The sequence below is a fragment of the Eutrigla gurnardus genome, assembly GCF_963514095.1.
Source record: "Eutrigla gurnardus genome assembly, chromosome: 20".
In the NCBI taxonomy this organism is placed as follows: domain Eukaryota; kingdom Metazoa; phylum Chordata; class Actinopteri; order Perciformes; family Triglidae; genus Eutrigla; species Eutrigla gurnardus.
The window spans coordinates 5,112,178-5,130,835 of NC_139931.1; the positions used below are offsets into that span (position 1 = coordinate 5,112,178).

General features: G+C 44.2%; 1 protein-coding gene across 2 annotated transcripts in view; it reads left to right on the forward strand.

The window, feature by feature from the left end:
- Window positions 1–18,658, forward strand: part of grapa (GRB2 related adaptor protein a) — a 145,583-nt gene that overhangs the window by 121,882 nt on the left and 5,043 nt on the right. The window contains exons 2-5 of one of the 2 annotated variants that reach the window (XM_084037272.1): window positions 4,633–4,717; window positions 8,602–8,699; window positions 9,639–9,758; window positions 16,980–17,148. In XM_084037272.1, coding sequence (XP_083893398.1) covers window positions 4,640–4,717; window positions 8,602–8,699; window positions 9,639–9,758; window positions 16,980–17,148 — 465 coding nt within the window. In that variant the 5' untranslated portion in view covers window positions 4,633–4,639. Of the gene's footprint in view, window positions 1–4,366; window positions 4,718–8,601; window positions 8,700–9,638; window positions 9,759–16,979; window positions 17,149–18,658 lie in introns of those variants that run through there. The other variant, XM_084037271.1, reaches the window with a different exon arrangement.

Sequence of the window (18,658 nt, forward strand, 5' to 3'; positions counted from 1 at the left end):
CTAAGCCAATTGTGTTTGTTGGTCTCTGCGTGAGAGAGTGAGAAAGAGAAAGAAAGAGCCTTGGACGTCGTGGTGCGAACAGGCTGTTTAAACAATCTCTCTTCTGTTATCAGCCACGCTCATTTTTTAAAAGGCGTAAAACTGAATAGAGCCGACATTTGCGAGGCAGGATGCGAGAAAACTCTGATTACTGATTATGAACTAACTCGAGACCATTTGCAGAAAATCTTGTGTGATAGTCTTTCTTTTAAGATAATGATGTAACCGAAAGCTTTCCACTAATGGATCATCTTTTTTTGTGAATTCAGATGACTGTATTTAGGGATCTGAGATGATGACTCATCACTGTTGACACAAAAGCATCCACATTAAAACGGAACAGTCAATATTTACCTGAGATATAAAGAGGATTATGTAGCAAAGCCGGTTTGTTCAACAACACTGGAGGTGACATGAGAAGGACATTATAAATATGTATCTATGTAGAATATAGCTGATAAATACAAAAGATATTTAATGTTGCAGACTTGATAGCATTCAAAAGTTTCACCTTGACATACAAGATTCCTGACATCACCTTCATAGTTAGTGCTTTGCTATCACGTCAGCCTTGAGTGTTATCATATTTATCAGCCCCGTTCACGCTTGTGCAAACCTGGACTGTGCTTTTCCACTGGAGCCAACATATTTGAAATAGTCAGAGAGTGCAGTGAAGGTCAAGCACTCTTCCAATGTGAGGGTGCCTCCTGCAGACCGGATCACATCGCACCCCTGCAGGTCTCATTTCAGCCAGCAGAGGTCAGGAGTGTACTGTTTTCTATGAAAGGAGACTTGGGAGGTCCTTCTAACCGAACCCCTGCAGCCATGTGTGTCCTGTAATATGTGATAAGCGCCAGTGACCCTTAATTTAAAATTTCATTAAAGCTAATTAACATTAAACACCACAGCCCGCCCGCTTTCATATAATTACCCCCTTTCACAGCACTCACATCCTATTAAAGACTCATCGGGCCCTTAGCCTTCCTATCTGACTGAGGCTATTCCTGGTCACATATACACAGTTAGGCAGCCAGCATGAAGCATAAAGCACGAGGTCTCATAAGCATCTGATCAATATTATAGAATCCCAACCATAATAATAATAATAACAATAATAATAATAATGATTATTTTAATATTCACTCCATATTGATTATATTATTATAATAAAATGAACAATACAATTAATTTATAAAGCACTTTCCATTAAAGTGCCGTACAACAAGAAGAATATAAGAGTAAAAACAATAAATTAAAAACAGTTCAATAAAAGAGTTTATTGCCTATTATATGTATGATAATATTTATTGTTATTATATATTGCATCCACATTATAGAATTGAGCATTGTTTATCACATGCATCACAATCCAGGCGCAGACTGCAGTGAATCCCGGCTCCAAAGGCAGCAGCGACACATGTGAGTCATGAATATCATCCAGCAGCAAGCGTAAACACAGAGGTTCACCTGAGGGAAACAAATAGGTCTGATGTGCAACCTGCAAAGTTATGTAATGTGGGACAAGATGGGGGGGGGGGGGGGGGGGGGGTACTGGCAGGATTCAGTCTTTGGCCTGAAGAGGAACACGTGGATCCCAAATCAGCAGAAAAAGCAGAAGAAGACAGAGAGCTTGAAACAGGATCATGTTTAATACCTGCCACTCCTGCCAGGGGGGCTGGTGTCATCTCTACCTGATGTAAAGACCTTTTAGTTACCAATAATCATGAACTCTAATGAGTGATTATTACAAAAGCACCAAATTGCATCTTTAAATGTAAAATTAAGTCTTTTTTTTGGTCGTTTTCAGCCTAACGGACCCTCTAATGGGCCTCCATTCACAATAAAACTAATGTGAACCAACAGTTCCAGAGGAAACATTCATTATACACAGCTCTGATCTTACTCAGCTGTAAAGAACTATTTTAGTTCAAACACTACCAGCTTTTTCTGCTTAACTTGAGGCAAAATATGATTTTTTTTTAAATTCACTGTCATTACAGCTTTGAACATCACTGCAGACACTGTTGATCCAGATAGAAGTCAAGACAAAAACCGGCTGTGAGCAATTCATCTTACTTGACACGTACGTTTTTAATGGCACCAAAACCGTCACATTTGATGTTTTATTCATTTTTATGTTACTTTGACTCGTCATTGTGTTGACTCAAGTGATGAAATATGTCAAACGTGAACAGAAGAGCGAGCATCTGCTCCGTCTGCTCAGAGGAAATTCTCAGTGTGTTCACAAAACTCATTCAGGCCAAATTTACGATACGGATAAACGCAATCAGCAGATCATTTTCATTCTTGCAAAACCAGCCAGAAGAAGTGAGAGAGAACGGAGAGAGATGGGAGATCAAAATGTGACACGGGGGACAATATCATGTGTGAAGTGAGGAGAACGAGAGACGGGGAGAGAGTCAGTGGACGCGGATATCAGTTCAGAGCTTTAAAGGGAAGAAAATGACAAACGAAGGAGAAACTGGGCCTTCGCACTAAACAGATGGAGCGAGGCAGCGTTGTCGTTGTCTTTGAGAGGAAGTGGAGAGTGTTTGTGCCCACCTGCTTTTCCGCTGTTGCCCACTTGCTTCCGCTGACACACACACACACACACACACACACACACACACACACACACACACACACACACGTGCCCCTCTGCATCACTGCCCCCGACAGGATGAAGCGTTTTCATCACTCAGGCAGAAAACCTCGAGCTCGCATACTAGATGTGTCATCGTCACTCACATGTCAGTTAAACACCTCACTCTTTTAGTTCATGTCAAGATTTATGACGTTAAAAAAAAAAAAAAAATTCCTCCGTATTATCGCAATCACAATTGATAACGCTCTCTGCTCAAAACATCCGCATTCGCTGGAAGTGGACACAGGAAGTGATGTAAGCGCAGCTGAGTCGAGGCGAGCAGAAGAGGGAGAAAAAAAAAAGGGTTTACGAGCAGACAAAGAACAGGACCGCCCACGTACAAAGTTGACAAACAGAACAAAATCCAAAGAGAGAAGAAAGGAAGCGCCCACGCTGTTTGTTTGAGAAGTGAGGCAGGAAAGTGGCAACACCACAGCAATGACCAATCAGCACAAATTAGCGCACAGGTGGAATTTAAACGTGGTTTTGAGGCTGAAATCAAATGTATTTCTTTAATGTCCTTTTTAGCATTTATATATATCTATGAAAAACATCAGTTCACTTCCTCGTCGAGATTCCGTAGAAGTCGTCGTGTGTAGGAACTCATCACGCAAGAGGAGGGAGAAAAAGTCAAAAGAGCCAAAAAGCAGTTCCACTTCCTCTCCCCCTCTTCCTCTTCTATTCTTCCTCAGCCCTCCGCTCTTCCTCCTGCATCCCTCCTCTCATGGCTGAGTCAAGTGACCAGCTGACTGGGGATTTCCTGGACAGGTCATGCTATTGAAACCGCAGCACCTCCATGCTTTCCTGCTGCCCTGCTTTGTCCTGTTTCAGCGCCCTTTCGTCTTTCTCACACGTGTGAAACGAATGCATTCAAATGAAAGGGGATTCGTTTTAGTAGAGCCTCGAGTTTCTACCGGAGGATCACTTCATGAAGAAAAAACTCGGGATTCTGAACAGCAGCAACGCTCCTCTGACATTTTGACAAGGCGAGAGGCCAAATCTCTCACTCATCTCGCAGGTGAACGATGGAAGTCTAGTTGCATTCAGGTTTCAGTTACAAGCACAGTGTGATCTACTCTGATCCTGTGTTATATCCGAAGTGAGTCCACTTAGTGAATAAATGATGTTGGGATATATGATCTGCTTCCTGCAGCTGTCATTTGGGGAAACAATATGTTTGTATAAACCCTAAGTTGGCTATATCCTCCATTCTGTATACTATAGGTTTTCACCCAGCTGGCCAACAAGCCCTTTAGCCGCGTCGGCGTGGGAAAATCAAAGTCTGTGATTGGTGGCCTCTCCTCTTTGTCTGGCCCAGCAACCACACATTGTAACTAAAACTGGAATCTATCATCTTTCTGCGTGCAATATGAAGTTCACTGGTGTTTGGTGAAAAAGCCAGTGAATAATTCAAACTCTGGTGGAATTATCCCTTTTCTTCTCATCATGTGAGTTCAGCCTTTGAAGGTAAAGGAGCTGACTTTCCTCCTCAAAGGTGTGAAACTAAAGGTGGTTTGCTCGGCGACAGCATAGCGACAAACCACATACACACACAAGCAACTGTGCGAGACAAATATATACACAGGAAGTGCCTCCCACTCTCTCGCTCCTACTTGCCGTCTCTCTCTCTCTCTCTCTCTCTGAGCGTTACTCATGGTGGTGTGTTGCCGAGCAGCAGCCAGTCGTGTTTTTCCCCTCGCCGAGCTCACTCTCATCCTCTGCTCCGACTCTCTCTCCCGCGCTCTCCGGATCAGCGGACGGACGAGAGCTCCTCTCTCTCCCTCCTCTTCCTCGCTGTTATTTCATCACCTCCTTTTTTCTTTATCTGTATTTTTTTTTTTTTTACATTTCTACCCCCCCACACCTCCTCTGTGCCAGGGGTACTAGTGGGGGTCCCGGATTGTGTGTGTGTGTGTGTGTGTGTGTGTGAGTGTGTGTGTGTTGGGAAGTTTCGGCATGGAAGCAGCGGCACTGTATACGTTTCGTGCCACGGAGGGCGATGAACTCAGTTTCAACAAGGGAGACTTGCTCAAGGTAAGAAAAAGATTGGTTTCCCACTTGTTTCTATACACACACACACACACACACACACACACACACACACAGTGCATGTCTGCTGCACAGCCATAAGTCAAACTTCAGTGTCTTCAGCTCTGGACTCTGCATCCATGTGCTGCTGTTGCAGACTACAGACAGCAGCTGTGTGAGAAAACAGCCAACAGACAGTCTGAACTTCTGAGTGAGGAAGAGGTCGGCACGCTCCAAACGCTGGACAGGAGTGATTTAAACTTCCGCAGTGAAGTTCCGCACTTTTTTGCGACATACCTAGCTTAGCTTAGCATAAAAAAACTGGCTTAATGAACGCATGATATCTCGTTTGTTACATTGCACAGAAACATAAATGTAAACTCATATATGTAGCAAAGACATCGAAGGAGTCAATAAAATGTGTGGTGAAGTTATCACTATACTCATGTATGATTCCAGTGTATTCAGGTGGTGCAACAGCCATCACCTGAAGCTCAGTATCAGCTTGTATTGGACCACCAGAGGACCGGAGGCCCCTCTGTTCTGGTTGTCATCCAGGGACAGGAAGTGGACTCGTACCTTGGGGTCCAAATCCTGATTCTGATGGAACACATTGTTAACCCGACGGTAGAAAATGCTGCTCATATGGATGTTGCTGCAAAGCGGCTACAAATTGAAAAATGCGGATGCTTCACACGCATCATCAACCCCGGCAGAGTTTCAAGGTGGACCTCCAGGATTAGTATCACCGATATAATACCAGACCAAGTGTGAAATATGGCCACGATCTCCCCCTTTATGTTCCTGAGTTACAGGATGACATTGAATAACGGCCCGTTTTTCAGAAGAGTATAATGTCACAGTGAAGTTGACCTTTTTGGATATAATATGTCATCGCTCCATCATTTCATCCTTTACACATTTGCATGAAATGTTGTCATAAGTGGCGTATTCATCCTTGAAGTATGACAATTTGATGAGGTCACAGTGACTTTGATTACGTTTGTGCTAAATTTAAATACATTCCTTGAAGGCGTTTCCTAGAATTTCTGGGCTGATGTTTCCAGTCTTTATGCTAAGCTAAGCTAACGGCTGTGACTTCATATTCAGCGAACATGACAGTGGTATCAATTATCTCATGAAACTCAAAGCAACAAAAAAAAAGCATATTTTCTAAAATGACAAACAAAAATGTTCTCAAAGCTACAGCTGTTGTATTTCTCTGATGGACCAGAGGTTGAATGCAGTTATGAGAGAGATTCTGCACAGCTGGAAATTACTGTAGTAGAAAAATGGTTCCTCTAACACACGAGCAGGAGAGCGAGAGCTTCTCTCTAGATGTTCTCCAGCTGTTCCATCACAGAAAGTGCACGGACAAACTCGCAGCAGAAAGACCCAGACTCCACGGGGTTTAGCCTCAGGGGACCAGAATGCATTGCTGCTGCAGAACCAGTCTTCATGACTGGAAATACCCTCATGTTCATGCTCTCATGATTACGATCTCTCTCACATCACATATTACTAGTGTGTGGAAAGGTATTTTTTGGAAAACACTTCACCACAAATTACCCATGTACTTGTATTTGAATACCTCATAATACCGCCGGAGGCTGGAATTTACCTTCAGTACTTGTATGCTGTGTATTATTCATCATCCCAGACACAATCTGTTACAATATTAGACGGCGTGTGAATAAAGCAGCAGTCTGTCTGTATGATTCAACCTAAATGAGGCAGCGTTTAGTTGTGCTGACAGCAAATAAATGTGATTCTTTATTTCCTACAGTATTTATGTGCAGATATCAGACTTATTATCTGTAAGTCGTGATGTAAGTAGTTGTTGGCTTTGGTCAGCAAACTGCAACACAATGGTGTATTTACACAGTGGCTGTGGTTAAACACTGGTTCAGATTATGTTCCATGTTTCCCTCCCGCTGGGATAAACTGCTCTATACTCTTAGCTCCGGTTCAGAGTTGGGTCAAACTGTACTTTTAAATAATTCTTCACATTTGTTCATTTCTTTCCAGACAACCGGCGCTTTACAACAGCACAACACATTCCTCTCTGGCATCATACAAAACCTTCACCGGTTAAATAACCTCGATATTGACTTGAACTGATACTTTCCTGTCACAACTCAGTGGTGGTTTTGTGTATCATTCCACGGGGCTACATTGTTGTCTTCGTATCCTGTTGTGCCGTGGCCATGTGGAAACAGATCAATCAGGCTGAGGAGAGAGTAGACTCCCAATCAAATGATAAAAATAGCTTCAGAGTGAAGCATTCTGTCCTGGAACACCGTGTGGCCAAGTGTTATACAGGGGACACAAAAGCAATAAAAAAATAATAAAAAAGAAAGTTTGGGGGTTTTAAATCCTCCTTCAATTGCAGCAGCTTAAAAAGACGTGGCCAGGTAGTAAAGTGCTACTTTCTTTGTTCACTCCATATATATAGGCCTATATATATAAGGTACATACCTACATACATACCTAAACAAACATGGGGCATGGGGACGAAAGAAAATCATAAATAATAGATTAAAGTGAGCTCAGAATATAACGTTTTTTTGTGCATGATGCTGTTTGTTGTTAAACTATTAAACTATGGGGCAGTGATGCAGTGATGATGCAGTGATGATGCAGCGATGATGCAGCGATGATGCAGTGATGATGCAGTGTCTATGCAGAGTAAAGAAGAAGAATGAAGTGTTGATATAAGTGCTGATAGAAGTTTCAACGTCACAGCGTATGAAATCCTTAATTGGGCGATGCAATGTAACCCCCCTTAAAATACAGTGCAGGGGGGGGGGGGGGGGTTAAGGGATCTCTTTCTTATTCAAATGAAAAGTCGTCTGGCTTGACACTGAGACGACCGGCTGAAAGGGAAATCAGTCAGTTCTGCTGAACAATGATTGATGCTCCGAGCAGTAAATCACTCCGTAGCCTGCAACTCATTGTAAACGAGTGTGCACGCCATTAAGGCAGGCGGTGCATGAAATGAAGTTCCCGAGGCAGAGAGGGGACGGGACAACTTTTTTTTTCTGGCAGATCATCATAGTCACACTGAAGGCGGACTACTTTTCTCTGTTCAACTGTATTTCCAAGCTCTGACTGCTATCAGTCATAATGTCTATAATTCAGTGTTTTTGAAGTTTGACTGATAAAACACAGCAGCACTGAGATTAAAAAAAAAACTCAAAAAAGTGATGAAGTTCAGCTCCGTCGGGAGATAAAGAAAATAAGGGGGTTTATAAATCCCTGAAAAACAAAACAAAAGCTTAAAAAGACGAAATGTCAAGGAATGACTGCTTAGAATACTGGATAAAAATGACAACACAGAAAAAGCAGATCCAAGACCAGCAGAAGAATAAACCAGGTGAACATTAGAGCAGTTCAACTGGAGCCAATCAGGTGACAGCGTGTCTCCTATAATTAAAGGCTGCCCTCGTCACTTAAAGACTGTCCATCGGCAAGAGTCATTCAACATCGCCGGGCTCACTATGATTGAAAATGAAGCCGTATTATTATTATCTCACACACACACACACACACACACACACACACACACATTTCTGCTCCGCTATGCGCAGCAACATGAGTTAATGCAGTGCAGATGGGTTTGCTGCCCCCGTGTTGTCACACATGTGGCATTTTGAACTTTGCAATAAGAGGGCGCTCCAGTGGCCGGGCCTCGCTCCGCACAGCGATGGATGGAAGCCAGCGTAGCGGATAATAGGACGAGAGAGGCCCGGGCGAGGGAGATTGATATAAAGCGAGCGAGAGAGAGAGAGTAATGATAGTGGCCTTTCACCCGATAATAGGCTGCGTCGCATCATGATAAGGCAATATTTCATCTGCACCTGTGTGTTTGTGTGTGTGTTTGCTCTTAGATCACCAACATGGAGGACGATCCCAACTGGTACACAGCTGAACTCCACAACAGAAAAGGCTTTGTGCCAAAAAACTACATCAACCTGAAGCCACACGCGTAAGTTACACACACACACACACACACACACACACACACACATCTTAGCACTGGTCTATCTAAACAGCTCATCAGTAAGTGTGTGAAGCCCGGGGCGTTTTCTGCTCTGCTTTGGACATCTGCACTCCGGCATAAGGCAGCTCACCCAAAGGGACACACTCACTCTGCTGCCTTACGTAACCCCACATGATACAGCCATGTGTGTGTGTGTGTGTTTACAGTGGAGCTGCTGGTACACCCTGTATCTCCATCAGATGGTCATACACCAGCTGGGCTCCACTTTTTTTTTTTTTTTTTTTTTTGCTGTGACAAACACTCTAAACTGGCAACGCAGCCACTGCAGCGGCTCGTTAATGAAGCGCTGAAGCGCGGTCCAGTCGGAGCTGCCGAGTTGAGTTTGTGCACGGCGTAAGGAGATGTGCTGTCTGTCTGCCAGTGTTGTTTTTTTTATCCTCCTCCACATTTCTACACGGAGCCAGAAATCTGACCGTATAGACGTCCTATACTGGATGTGCTCTCCCCTCATCAGTCAGGGAGAGCAGACATGTATGTGAACCTTGCATCCAAACGTCACTAATGAGCAAAGAAATAAATTAAATGGCACTATTAATTACGCTCCACAGCTGACAAGTCAAATCCAACATTTTGGCATCTTGCGTGCACATTCAGCAGTGTTTAAAAATAACTTCACAAATGTGCTAATTTTACTTTTCCTCCTCAATCTCTCTTTTATTTCTGTCAGCATTGATCTGTACTGTAGTGGGCTGCTTTACTCAAAAGTCATCAGAGTGATGACAACAAACTCAAATTAATAATGGAATGGGTTCTGACATTGTATTGTGGTTGCACAAAACCCAGGCCAACTCTTGACATTCATAAAACAGCAAAAAAAAAATCAATGACCTCATTCTTATTTGCTTCCTGTTTTCTGTTCTCCAGCTGGTTCGCCGGTCGTATATCTCGCGGCGTGGCGGAAAGTCGACTCAGACACCGGGAGTGCGGCGCTTTTCTGGTCCGAGAGAGCGAGAGCGCCCCTGGAGAGTTCTCCATGTCCGTCAGGTAGGAGATTTAGGATGTTTTGCGCATTCATACGTTGTAATTGTCTTTTTCCACAGGGATCTTTAAAGTTTCATTCCACCTCTAATGCAAACTATTTCATGCAACATATACGTTGCGTTGTCGTCCCTTGTTCGATCGTTTATAAGATTTTGAGGGTGTGTGCATGTAGACGCGGGTGGCAGGGGATCAGAGGACGGGGCAGAGGAGGAGTGTGAGAGGATGAGGTGTGGGGAGGAGGGTAAGAGGATCTGCAACCCCTCTGGCCCGATGTGAGCTAATCCTCTCTGGCACACCGCGGCATCTGGAGCTGCTGATGGGGGCCGATTGGTCGTCTTGGCGGGAGGGGGGGGGGGGGGGGGGGGGGTTGGTGAGGGATGCAGCTGAGTCTTGGTGCTTCAGGGGGGTATGAGGATGTTGGAGGTGGAGAGTCGGGATGTGTGTGGGGATCTGGAGTCTGCATTTTGGCACTAAAAACCCCCGGTTGGCTCTTCCTCTGGGCTGTAAGATGAACTGGCTCTAGTCAGGGGTTAGGAGCTGGATTTGTGGGTTGCTTTGGGCATGATATCTCTCTCCCAGTGGATTAAGGACAGACTGTTGGAAGCATTAAGGTAGGGAAGGGAAGGAAGTGGCCTGCATTAAGGGAATCAGAAGGGAAAAAGAAGGATGGCAGAGCAGGGAGGTGTTGTGTGTAACAGGTTTGCCAAGAGGAGGTTTTTTATTTTCTCTCTGGCTGTTGGATGGTGTAGCCACTCGTAAAATTGGGTCAGGTGTTTGTGTGTGTGTGTGTGTGCGTGTGTGTGTGTGTGTGTGTGTGTGGTCTCTGTGTGCTGACAGCTCCCACCGTCTGAGAAGACGTCCTGACAGCAGTAACCGTGGAAACTTCAGACCGGGCTCAGCCGACGGCACGTTGTTTCTTAATTTAATGGCAAAACTGCTGGAGAAGCAAGATAACGCGCGTCACTGTGAATGTGGTGTACGTTTCAAATATATTATGGTCGTTTCACGTCATCATTTTGTAGTGATGAACAGTCACTTTAACGTTAAGGAGAGGCATCATGGTTCACAAACATCAATGCACAATTAAATCACATACATAGAAATATGGCGACCGGCGTCTTTTGTGTGACTTAGTAATGTAGTTGCATTTCTCCGGCTTCTTGTCCAGCTAACAAGAACATCAGAAAGCTGTTAATGGCTTATTGAATATGGCAACCTTCTTTATCAATCCAATTTAATCCTATTACACAAAATGCACATTGGGGACTGGGCCAAGTGCTGAGGTCAAGGTGAGGAAGCAATTTTTAAACAATCAGGTTTCAAAAGCTACATCCAGCCAAAGAACGGGGATCATTTTCTCAAAGCATAAAGGCACACTTAAAGATGCTAAATATGAGATTGGGAGCTTTTTCTATTGCCTCGGCAATGGTGGGTCCAAGGCAAGGGTGGGTGGGTCCTATGTGAGGGTGGGTGGGTCCTAAGTGAGGGAAGGTGGGTCCTATGTGAGGGAAGGTGGGTCCTACGTGAGGGTTGGTGGGTCCTATGTGAGGGTGGGTGGGTCCAAGGCAAGGGTGGGTGGGTCCTATAGGGTGGGTGGGTCCTAGCCAAGGGTGTGTGGGACCTAGGCAAGGGTGTGTGGGTCCTAGCCAAGGGTTATGGGTCCTATGTGAGGGTGGGTGGACCCTAGGCAAGGGTGGGTGGGTTCTATGTGAGGGTGGGTGGGTCCTATGTGAGGGTGGGTGGGTCCTAGCCAAGGGTGGGTGGGTCCTATGTGAGGGTGGGTGGGTCCTAGCCAAGGGTGGGTGGGTCCTATGTGAGGGTGGGTGGGTCTAATGCTTCTGCGACGGCTGAATTAGAGATTAATTGTTCAGAGACGGACCAGAGGGGGTTTGGTTGAAGTGCAGTTTCTCTTCAGCATACGTTGTGAGAGGTGGTTATGAAACAATACGTGACTGGGGACGAGCTAGCTTGAGACTGTGCCAGTGAAACTGTCCCAATGGGTTATTTAGTAGCTTATTTTTGGAAAGTGGAGGACAGTGATGCCAACCTTGACTATCACAGAGAGAGATAAGGAATCCATTTTGCTCAGCTGGTCTTTCACAGCAGATTCAACATAAGGATTTGTTTCTGTCTTCCACAATGCTGTAATATAAATCTAGGTGGAGAAAGAAAGATAAATGTCTGAAGAACAAGGCCTGATTTATATCAACACAGTTTTTATTTTCTTTCGCTGACAAGGAACATAACTTTCACTTTTTCTCGAATGGAAAATCTCACTTCCTAGTTCACGCTCCGCTGCACTCATTATCAATGTCATCCCTTCCACCTACACACGAGACTCACAGCTGAACGTGAACAACGGAAACAACCGTCTACTGTCTGTGTGAATCATCAGAAGACAGTCGAGATCAGCCACAGAAGAGAAAAGCACAGTGAACACGGGGGTGAAGCGGACAATTTCGTTTTTTAAGGCCTTGTGCTGCATTGTCTCCACCTTGAAACGGTACAAAGGTAGTCTTTCTTTGAGTAGACGCCACTTTGTTTTTGATGCCGGATGCGTGGTGGTCGGCCGAAAACCTCACATGGTTTTCTTGTCTTATCCGAATGTCTGACAGTAACTCACTCGCGTTACCACTCGCCAACCGTCGGCGTATTTCCGCTCAGAACGGATGCCACCATTTTTCGACATGGCCTCAGATATCACTGACTCATGGCTCGGCTGGCAAAGTGCTGAGTCGGGTCCGTTCATTCAGCCTCCTTGTCATCAGTCACCCTTTAGGCTACGCTAACTTTACAGCTCCGTGATCGCCTTTGAGCGTTAAGTAACGCGCTGCAGGTTCAACGTCCCATGACTGTCAGCGCTCGTTAAACACTTCAGTTTAGTCGGGACACATTCATGCATGGGGGGTAATGTGGGAAATAACTGTAAGGAAGAGTAAAGTTCAGTCTTTGTGCTAAGCTAAGCTAAGCTAAGCAGCTGCTGGCTGTAGCTTCATATACAGTATGAGTATTCATCATCAAGGGTGCTGGAGAGTTTGGAAATATCCCAGATGACGACGTCTCCGCCAACATTTGTAGTAACCATAGAAATGCTATTATTTCTACTTTACTTTATTTTCATCACTACTATTATTTATTTAATTTTTTCCAACAGTCCAGTTAAGCTTTTCACAGCTTACACATCGGCTCGATCGAGAAAGCACAGTTCAGCGAACAGCGAGAGGCAGAAACATAAATACAGAGAGAAATGGAGAGAGGAGGGGAGAGTATGAAGAGAGACGAAGGGAGACAGAGGGAGAGAGAGCGAGCTGCAGATAAAACCGACAGGAGAAGGGAGAGCTGGGTGGAGGTGCGTGATTTCACTTTTTGATTTCTCTGTTCTCTCATATAGACAGTGGAGCTGAAATAAGACCAGCCAGTCCTCTGGGACATAAACCCTCCAGAGGCTCTCCTTTTCTTTTCTCAATTTTTTGTTTATCCAATTTTTCTTACTTTATTCTATCCTTTTTCTTTCTGTCCTCCTCTTGATCTGTCATGTAGCGGGACATGAAAATTCATATTGAGAAAGACGCTTTTTCACCCTCCTGCGAGGAGTTAGATGACGACTGATATCTCTAATTTGTTTTCACATGATAATAAATATAAATTATTTTAATTTTGGCATTGCTAACCACCCAAATCTCTATGAGCCTGAATCTGCAAAGTCAGCATGGACAGAGAAGCGAGGTAGAAAATGCTGAATGAGACTGTAAAAGTGCTTCAGGTCATGGTCGCTCTTAAATCATTTACGTAGCTTAAGACTAGCCCGAGGGTTCGTTAGCTTAACGTTACTTAGCTTAGCTGCGGCTCTGCCGAGATTTAACTAAACCGATTATTTCTTCCCCTTGAAGCATCTCTGGCTCTGAGAAACTGTTACGTAACAACTCAAATCTTTAATTTATTACAGGAATTCCTGTACTGCCAGTTGCTGATGCAAGCTCCGCCTCCTGAAACGTATCTCAACCAATGAGAGCAGCTCTCGTCCGAATCAGCCCCATCATTTTCAAGAGTTGAAAATTATACAAGTTATCTAGTAAATTTATTATATGTAGAATATATTTTTTATTTTTCACTTAGATTATAGATTTTAAAAATATATATTTTTCACTTAGATTACTATTTAATGTATATATTTGTGTGTATATTTTTTTTTTCCCCTGCTTTTCTGTATAAACACTGTTTGTGAGGCGGACTCGGCTTCCCTCTCTCAGGTCCATATCATGTCTGAAAAGCTCCTTATTGAACCGTTTACACACTGGACTAAATTGCCTCCACTCCACCAAACACCTTTTATCGCTCTTCTCTCCATCTCAGCATACTCTTCCCCTCTCTCTCTCTCTCTCTCTCTCTCCTCATCCTGCTATCGAAACAGGTGACGGTGAATATTTATTGATGCAGCTTTACCTCTCTCTTACTGACATGCGGTCGCCAGTGATACATGACGAGCACGCGTAAAACAGCGATGTAATCGGTGTCGACGAACACTCTGATGTCAGTTTCACACACAATCAGAGGTGAATTGACAGTTGGAGGTGTCAGAGCGGCATCTGCAGCGGATTAGAAACTCTGAGAGAGAGAGAGAGAGAGAGAGAGAGAGAGAGAGAGAGAGAGAGAGAGAGGGAAGTGAGACTAGATTGATGGAGTGAAAGAAGAGAGAGAGAGAGATGGACGGGTGACCTTCACACATCTGTAATTGTGCTGACGCGGAGTAAAACTTTTACAAATAACTTCTGTCCTCATCTACAGTTTATATCTCCGTCTGCGTTCAATCTCGTGCATCTCATTTCATTTTCTCCCTTTCAATCTTTCTCATTCTCTCTTAATCTCTCTCCCACCCGTTTCCTGTTCGCTGGAAAAAGAAAAAATAATCTCTCTATCGCTGTGGGCCTTAATTACACTGGATCAGGGAGATGAGAGAGCACTTGGACTGTGTGTGTGTGTGTGTGTGTGAGACAGATGCCGTCTGTGTTACGCACACTGGTTCTCTAATGTCTCTGGGTAATAATTAAAGAGGAACTGCACACTTTGTGTGGTGTTTCTTGACGTTATAAACTAAATGATGTGACAGTGATGAAACGCTTCAACGCTCGTATTAATGTTTACTTTTCATACCAAATTTATTTAAAAAGAAATGGCTTTTCATGGTTGAACCTTGTTCAGTAATCTACTGTTTTAATGAAATCCCTATTTTTCTGAGATATAGTCTGTTAAACAACTCCCGATACGAGCAGAAGGAAGTGTGTTAAAATACTATTAATACTTTAATCAATTCCCGCTGTTCATGTGACCTGATAACAGCGTGTAGGAGGTGAATGTGTCACAGTTCCTCAGCCTGAGAAGGTGTTCGCTGTGCTTCTGTTTGAAAACTTGTAGTCTTTTGTTATTCATTTATTCTGTTTGTCTTCTCCCCGTCGGTTTGTCCTTCTATTTCAAAGTGCATTCGTTTATTCTACAGTGGTGGAGAGCAAATTGAGCGTGATGATGTGTAGTTTAAATGTTGCTTCTGGTCAGCTGTTCGGAGACGCTGCAGGATTTTTAAGTTAGATTCCTTCTCCCGATGAGTTTCATTGTGAATAAAATGTAATGTTGCGGATCCCCTTAAAGGCAGAGTCTTTAATCTCCACCTCCGCAGAATATAAACTCTTTATCATCACTTTCCTACATCACCGCTCCAGGTATTCGTTGGCCTGCTCGGGACAAGCAGCTGGTGGCAGTACCAAGGCCCGGCCAGCAGGGTGCACCAGCGATGGGGCTGATAGAGATCATTGACTGTGAAGATCACAGTTTTTGCCGAGTCGGTGGAGGGATAGGGGGGGCTGAGTCAACGGAGACGCAGTGGAGCAGATAACGATGAAAAGTTAGATAGAAGTCAGATAACGGAGCGACACAGAGAGGATTACAAACCTAAAGGCAAAGAGACAGACAGATAGCACTGCTGCTCACAGAATCACCACAAAGGCAAAAACCTATATATGGCTTGAATTTATCTTTCAATTAAAAAAACTCTATTTTTTTACACTTCCCTCCAGTTTTTATCTGTTTTTTGAGAGTGAGCCGGGTGAGGCGAGGACACGGAGGGTGAACCGGAGAAGGCAGAGGAGGAAGGAGGTGTCGCTGAATGCCATCCAGTCATCAGGGAATCAGCCCCGCTTGTTCGGCCAGCTCCGTGCTCATTTACTTTTCTCCGAGTCTGGAGCGCCGCCAGAGTTCAGCAGGGTTAAACCACAAGCGCTGCATTGTGTTCATTCTAGAGAGCGAGAGGAAGAGTCCATGTCGAGATGTTGACGGACACCGATGATGTCATCATAAAGGAAAAATACTTACCCAAATTAGTGACAATAACCATCATTAACACGAGGCCTGCACATATTTTTTGTTTAGAAATACGGGGGAGTTGACTTCCGCTGCGTATTGGATGCAGTTATATAACCGTATGATCATGGTGAGGTGTCCAGATTTCTAAAGATAAGCTGGCAAGTTACTTAGCAACCACCGCAGAGCCGGATAGGGGAGCAGGTATGGCTGCCAATGGATACCGGCCAAACTCTTTTAATCATAACAACAAGGCAACGCTGGCTATTTTTGTTGGTGCCATCGCCGTTTGAGCAGCACTTTGAACCCTGTATTCCAAATATGATATGAAATGTCCTTGATGGTGACAATATACGACAATAATATCCACATCTTAAACGGGTATTTTTTTGGACATCGTCTGCTTTGCTTAGAATCTCCCCGACCCACAGAGCAGCCCACCTAAATGTCATTTCCTGTGCTTTAAACTCCAAAAATATGACTCACACACACACACACAAACACACACACACACACAAATCAATGTAGAATCATCGTGGGTTTCTCTTCATAAATATGGTAAATATGTTTTGCTCTTTTGGCTCATCAGCTGTTCGCCCATTGGTTAAAATCATTTAATTAGAATAAAAACGTGAATAAATCGTCTCCATATAAGGAGATAAATGAACAGCTGTGGAGTTAAAGGGGCGGCTTTGAGGACTAAAGGCCAAGACTGTTGGTGTCTACCCAAAACTGGTCAGAATGTATGACTCATTGCATTGCAGTCGAATTAATTTGAAGTCATGGCTCTACTGGACGGATTATCAACCCCCGACAGATGCTCATACAAGATGAGAGATCCTCCTAAACGTGTCTGTCTGTCTGTTTTGCCAGCTACGGGGACCACGTCCAGCATTTCAAGGTGCTGCAGGATCGCTGCTGCCAGTACTACGTGTGGGACGAGCTCTTCTCCTCCCTCAACGAGCTGGTGGAGTTCTACCATAGCAACAGCATCGCTAAGGAGAGGACCGTCTTCCTGAGGGATCCCGAGCACTTCGCCAGGGTGAGCGTGTGGCTCCTTCTTTGGAACTTTATTTTTTTCTCTCAAAGGGGTTTTTCTTCAAAGCAGAAGGAAGCAAAAAGCCTTAAAATAGAGGCAATTTAATCAGTAATTAAACTCATTTTGGACATCGTCCATCCTGAGAGTGGAGCTAAGCACAGATCAGAATGATATGGCGCTCTGTTTCCATTTCCCAAGAAATTCACCTAAATCCACAGCAATTATGCAGCATCGTTGTTGCAATAACAATAATAAGTCTCCTCCCAACCCATTTCAAACACATCTGTTCTTGTTGTCATCCGTCTCCTCCGTCTTCCCCTCTTGTGTTTAAGCCGCCAGAGATTTAGTACCTGATGACACAACATTTATATTATTTCTGTTCCGCCTGTTGTCCAATTAGGTGTTCACACTTGTTTCTTTTTTAAAGCCATGTGAACATTCCCATATGTTGGTGAAGTTTCTGGAGCTTCGGCGGCCTCAGGGGTTTTTTGATGTCGAGGCGCGGCTTGTAATGACGGATCACCCGGCTGCCGTTTGGAACAGAACCAAATCAGTCATCATCGGAGCTAGAGGCGGTGCTGCGGAAATCTGCCTCAGTCACTAGTAAATGGCACATTTCTTTAGTTAGTTGTGCTTCTCTTTGTACTTCAGACACCTTATGAGTCTGGTTAGTCTCTACTTAGTCAAGGGAATCTTATAATACAGATTTATTTTATTTTTACACCCTCTATCCTCTTGTTTTAATGCACTATACTTATTTTTTTAAAGGTGTTATCGTGTATTTGGCGTATCACAATTTCAAATCTGTCCGGTTTAGTGAGAGACGATCAGAGCGACAGGTCGTTCCCACGACGGTGTGACCCACAGTCATTATGCAGACGGGATGAAGTGGCATGTGTTCCTGGGAGTGGCGTAGGCGAGTCGCACCCGCGGGCGAAACCCGATCCACATCCGTCCCGACGCGACGGCATGCTGAACATCACAGCGACACAAGCCGCATGCTAATTCTCATCACATCACGCTCCCCTCCTTCCCACCGTACTCGATACATAGCATTGTTTGGATTACCAGGATGTGACAGGTTCCATTAAGGTCACATCACTCATCAGGGCTGCGTGTCGCCACTCGGGGGGGTGACGAACCCCGTCGCTATTAGTAAACAAGATTAATGAGGAACGTCTCACGTGAGACCCTCGAGGTCTTGTTACCTTTTTGCACGGCGGCTTGATTCTTGTCAAGAGATCACGCAAGTACACACATCTCCCACGGCGACATGTCTAGTACTACCTCCTCCTCAACGATCTGAATCCTGTTCTCTCTAGATGAACTAAATGGCTCTCTAAATGAATCACCACTTAGATGAAATTGTTTTTAACCTAATTATTATTTTACCGAAATGATAAGTGACTCATTTAATGAAATGAGTACCGAAAACCTATTATAAACAAAAACGATTCGACTGTTGATGAGACCAAACGTATTGAAATATGTCTAATCCAAAGTGCTCCTCCGG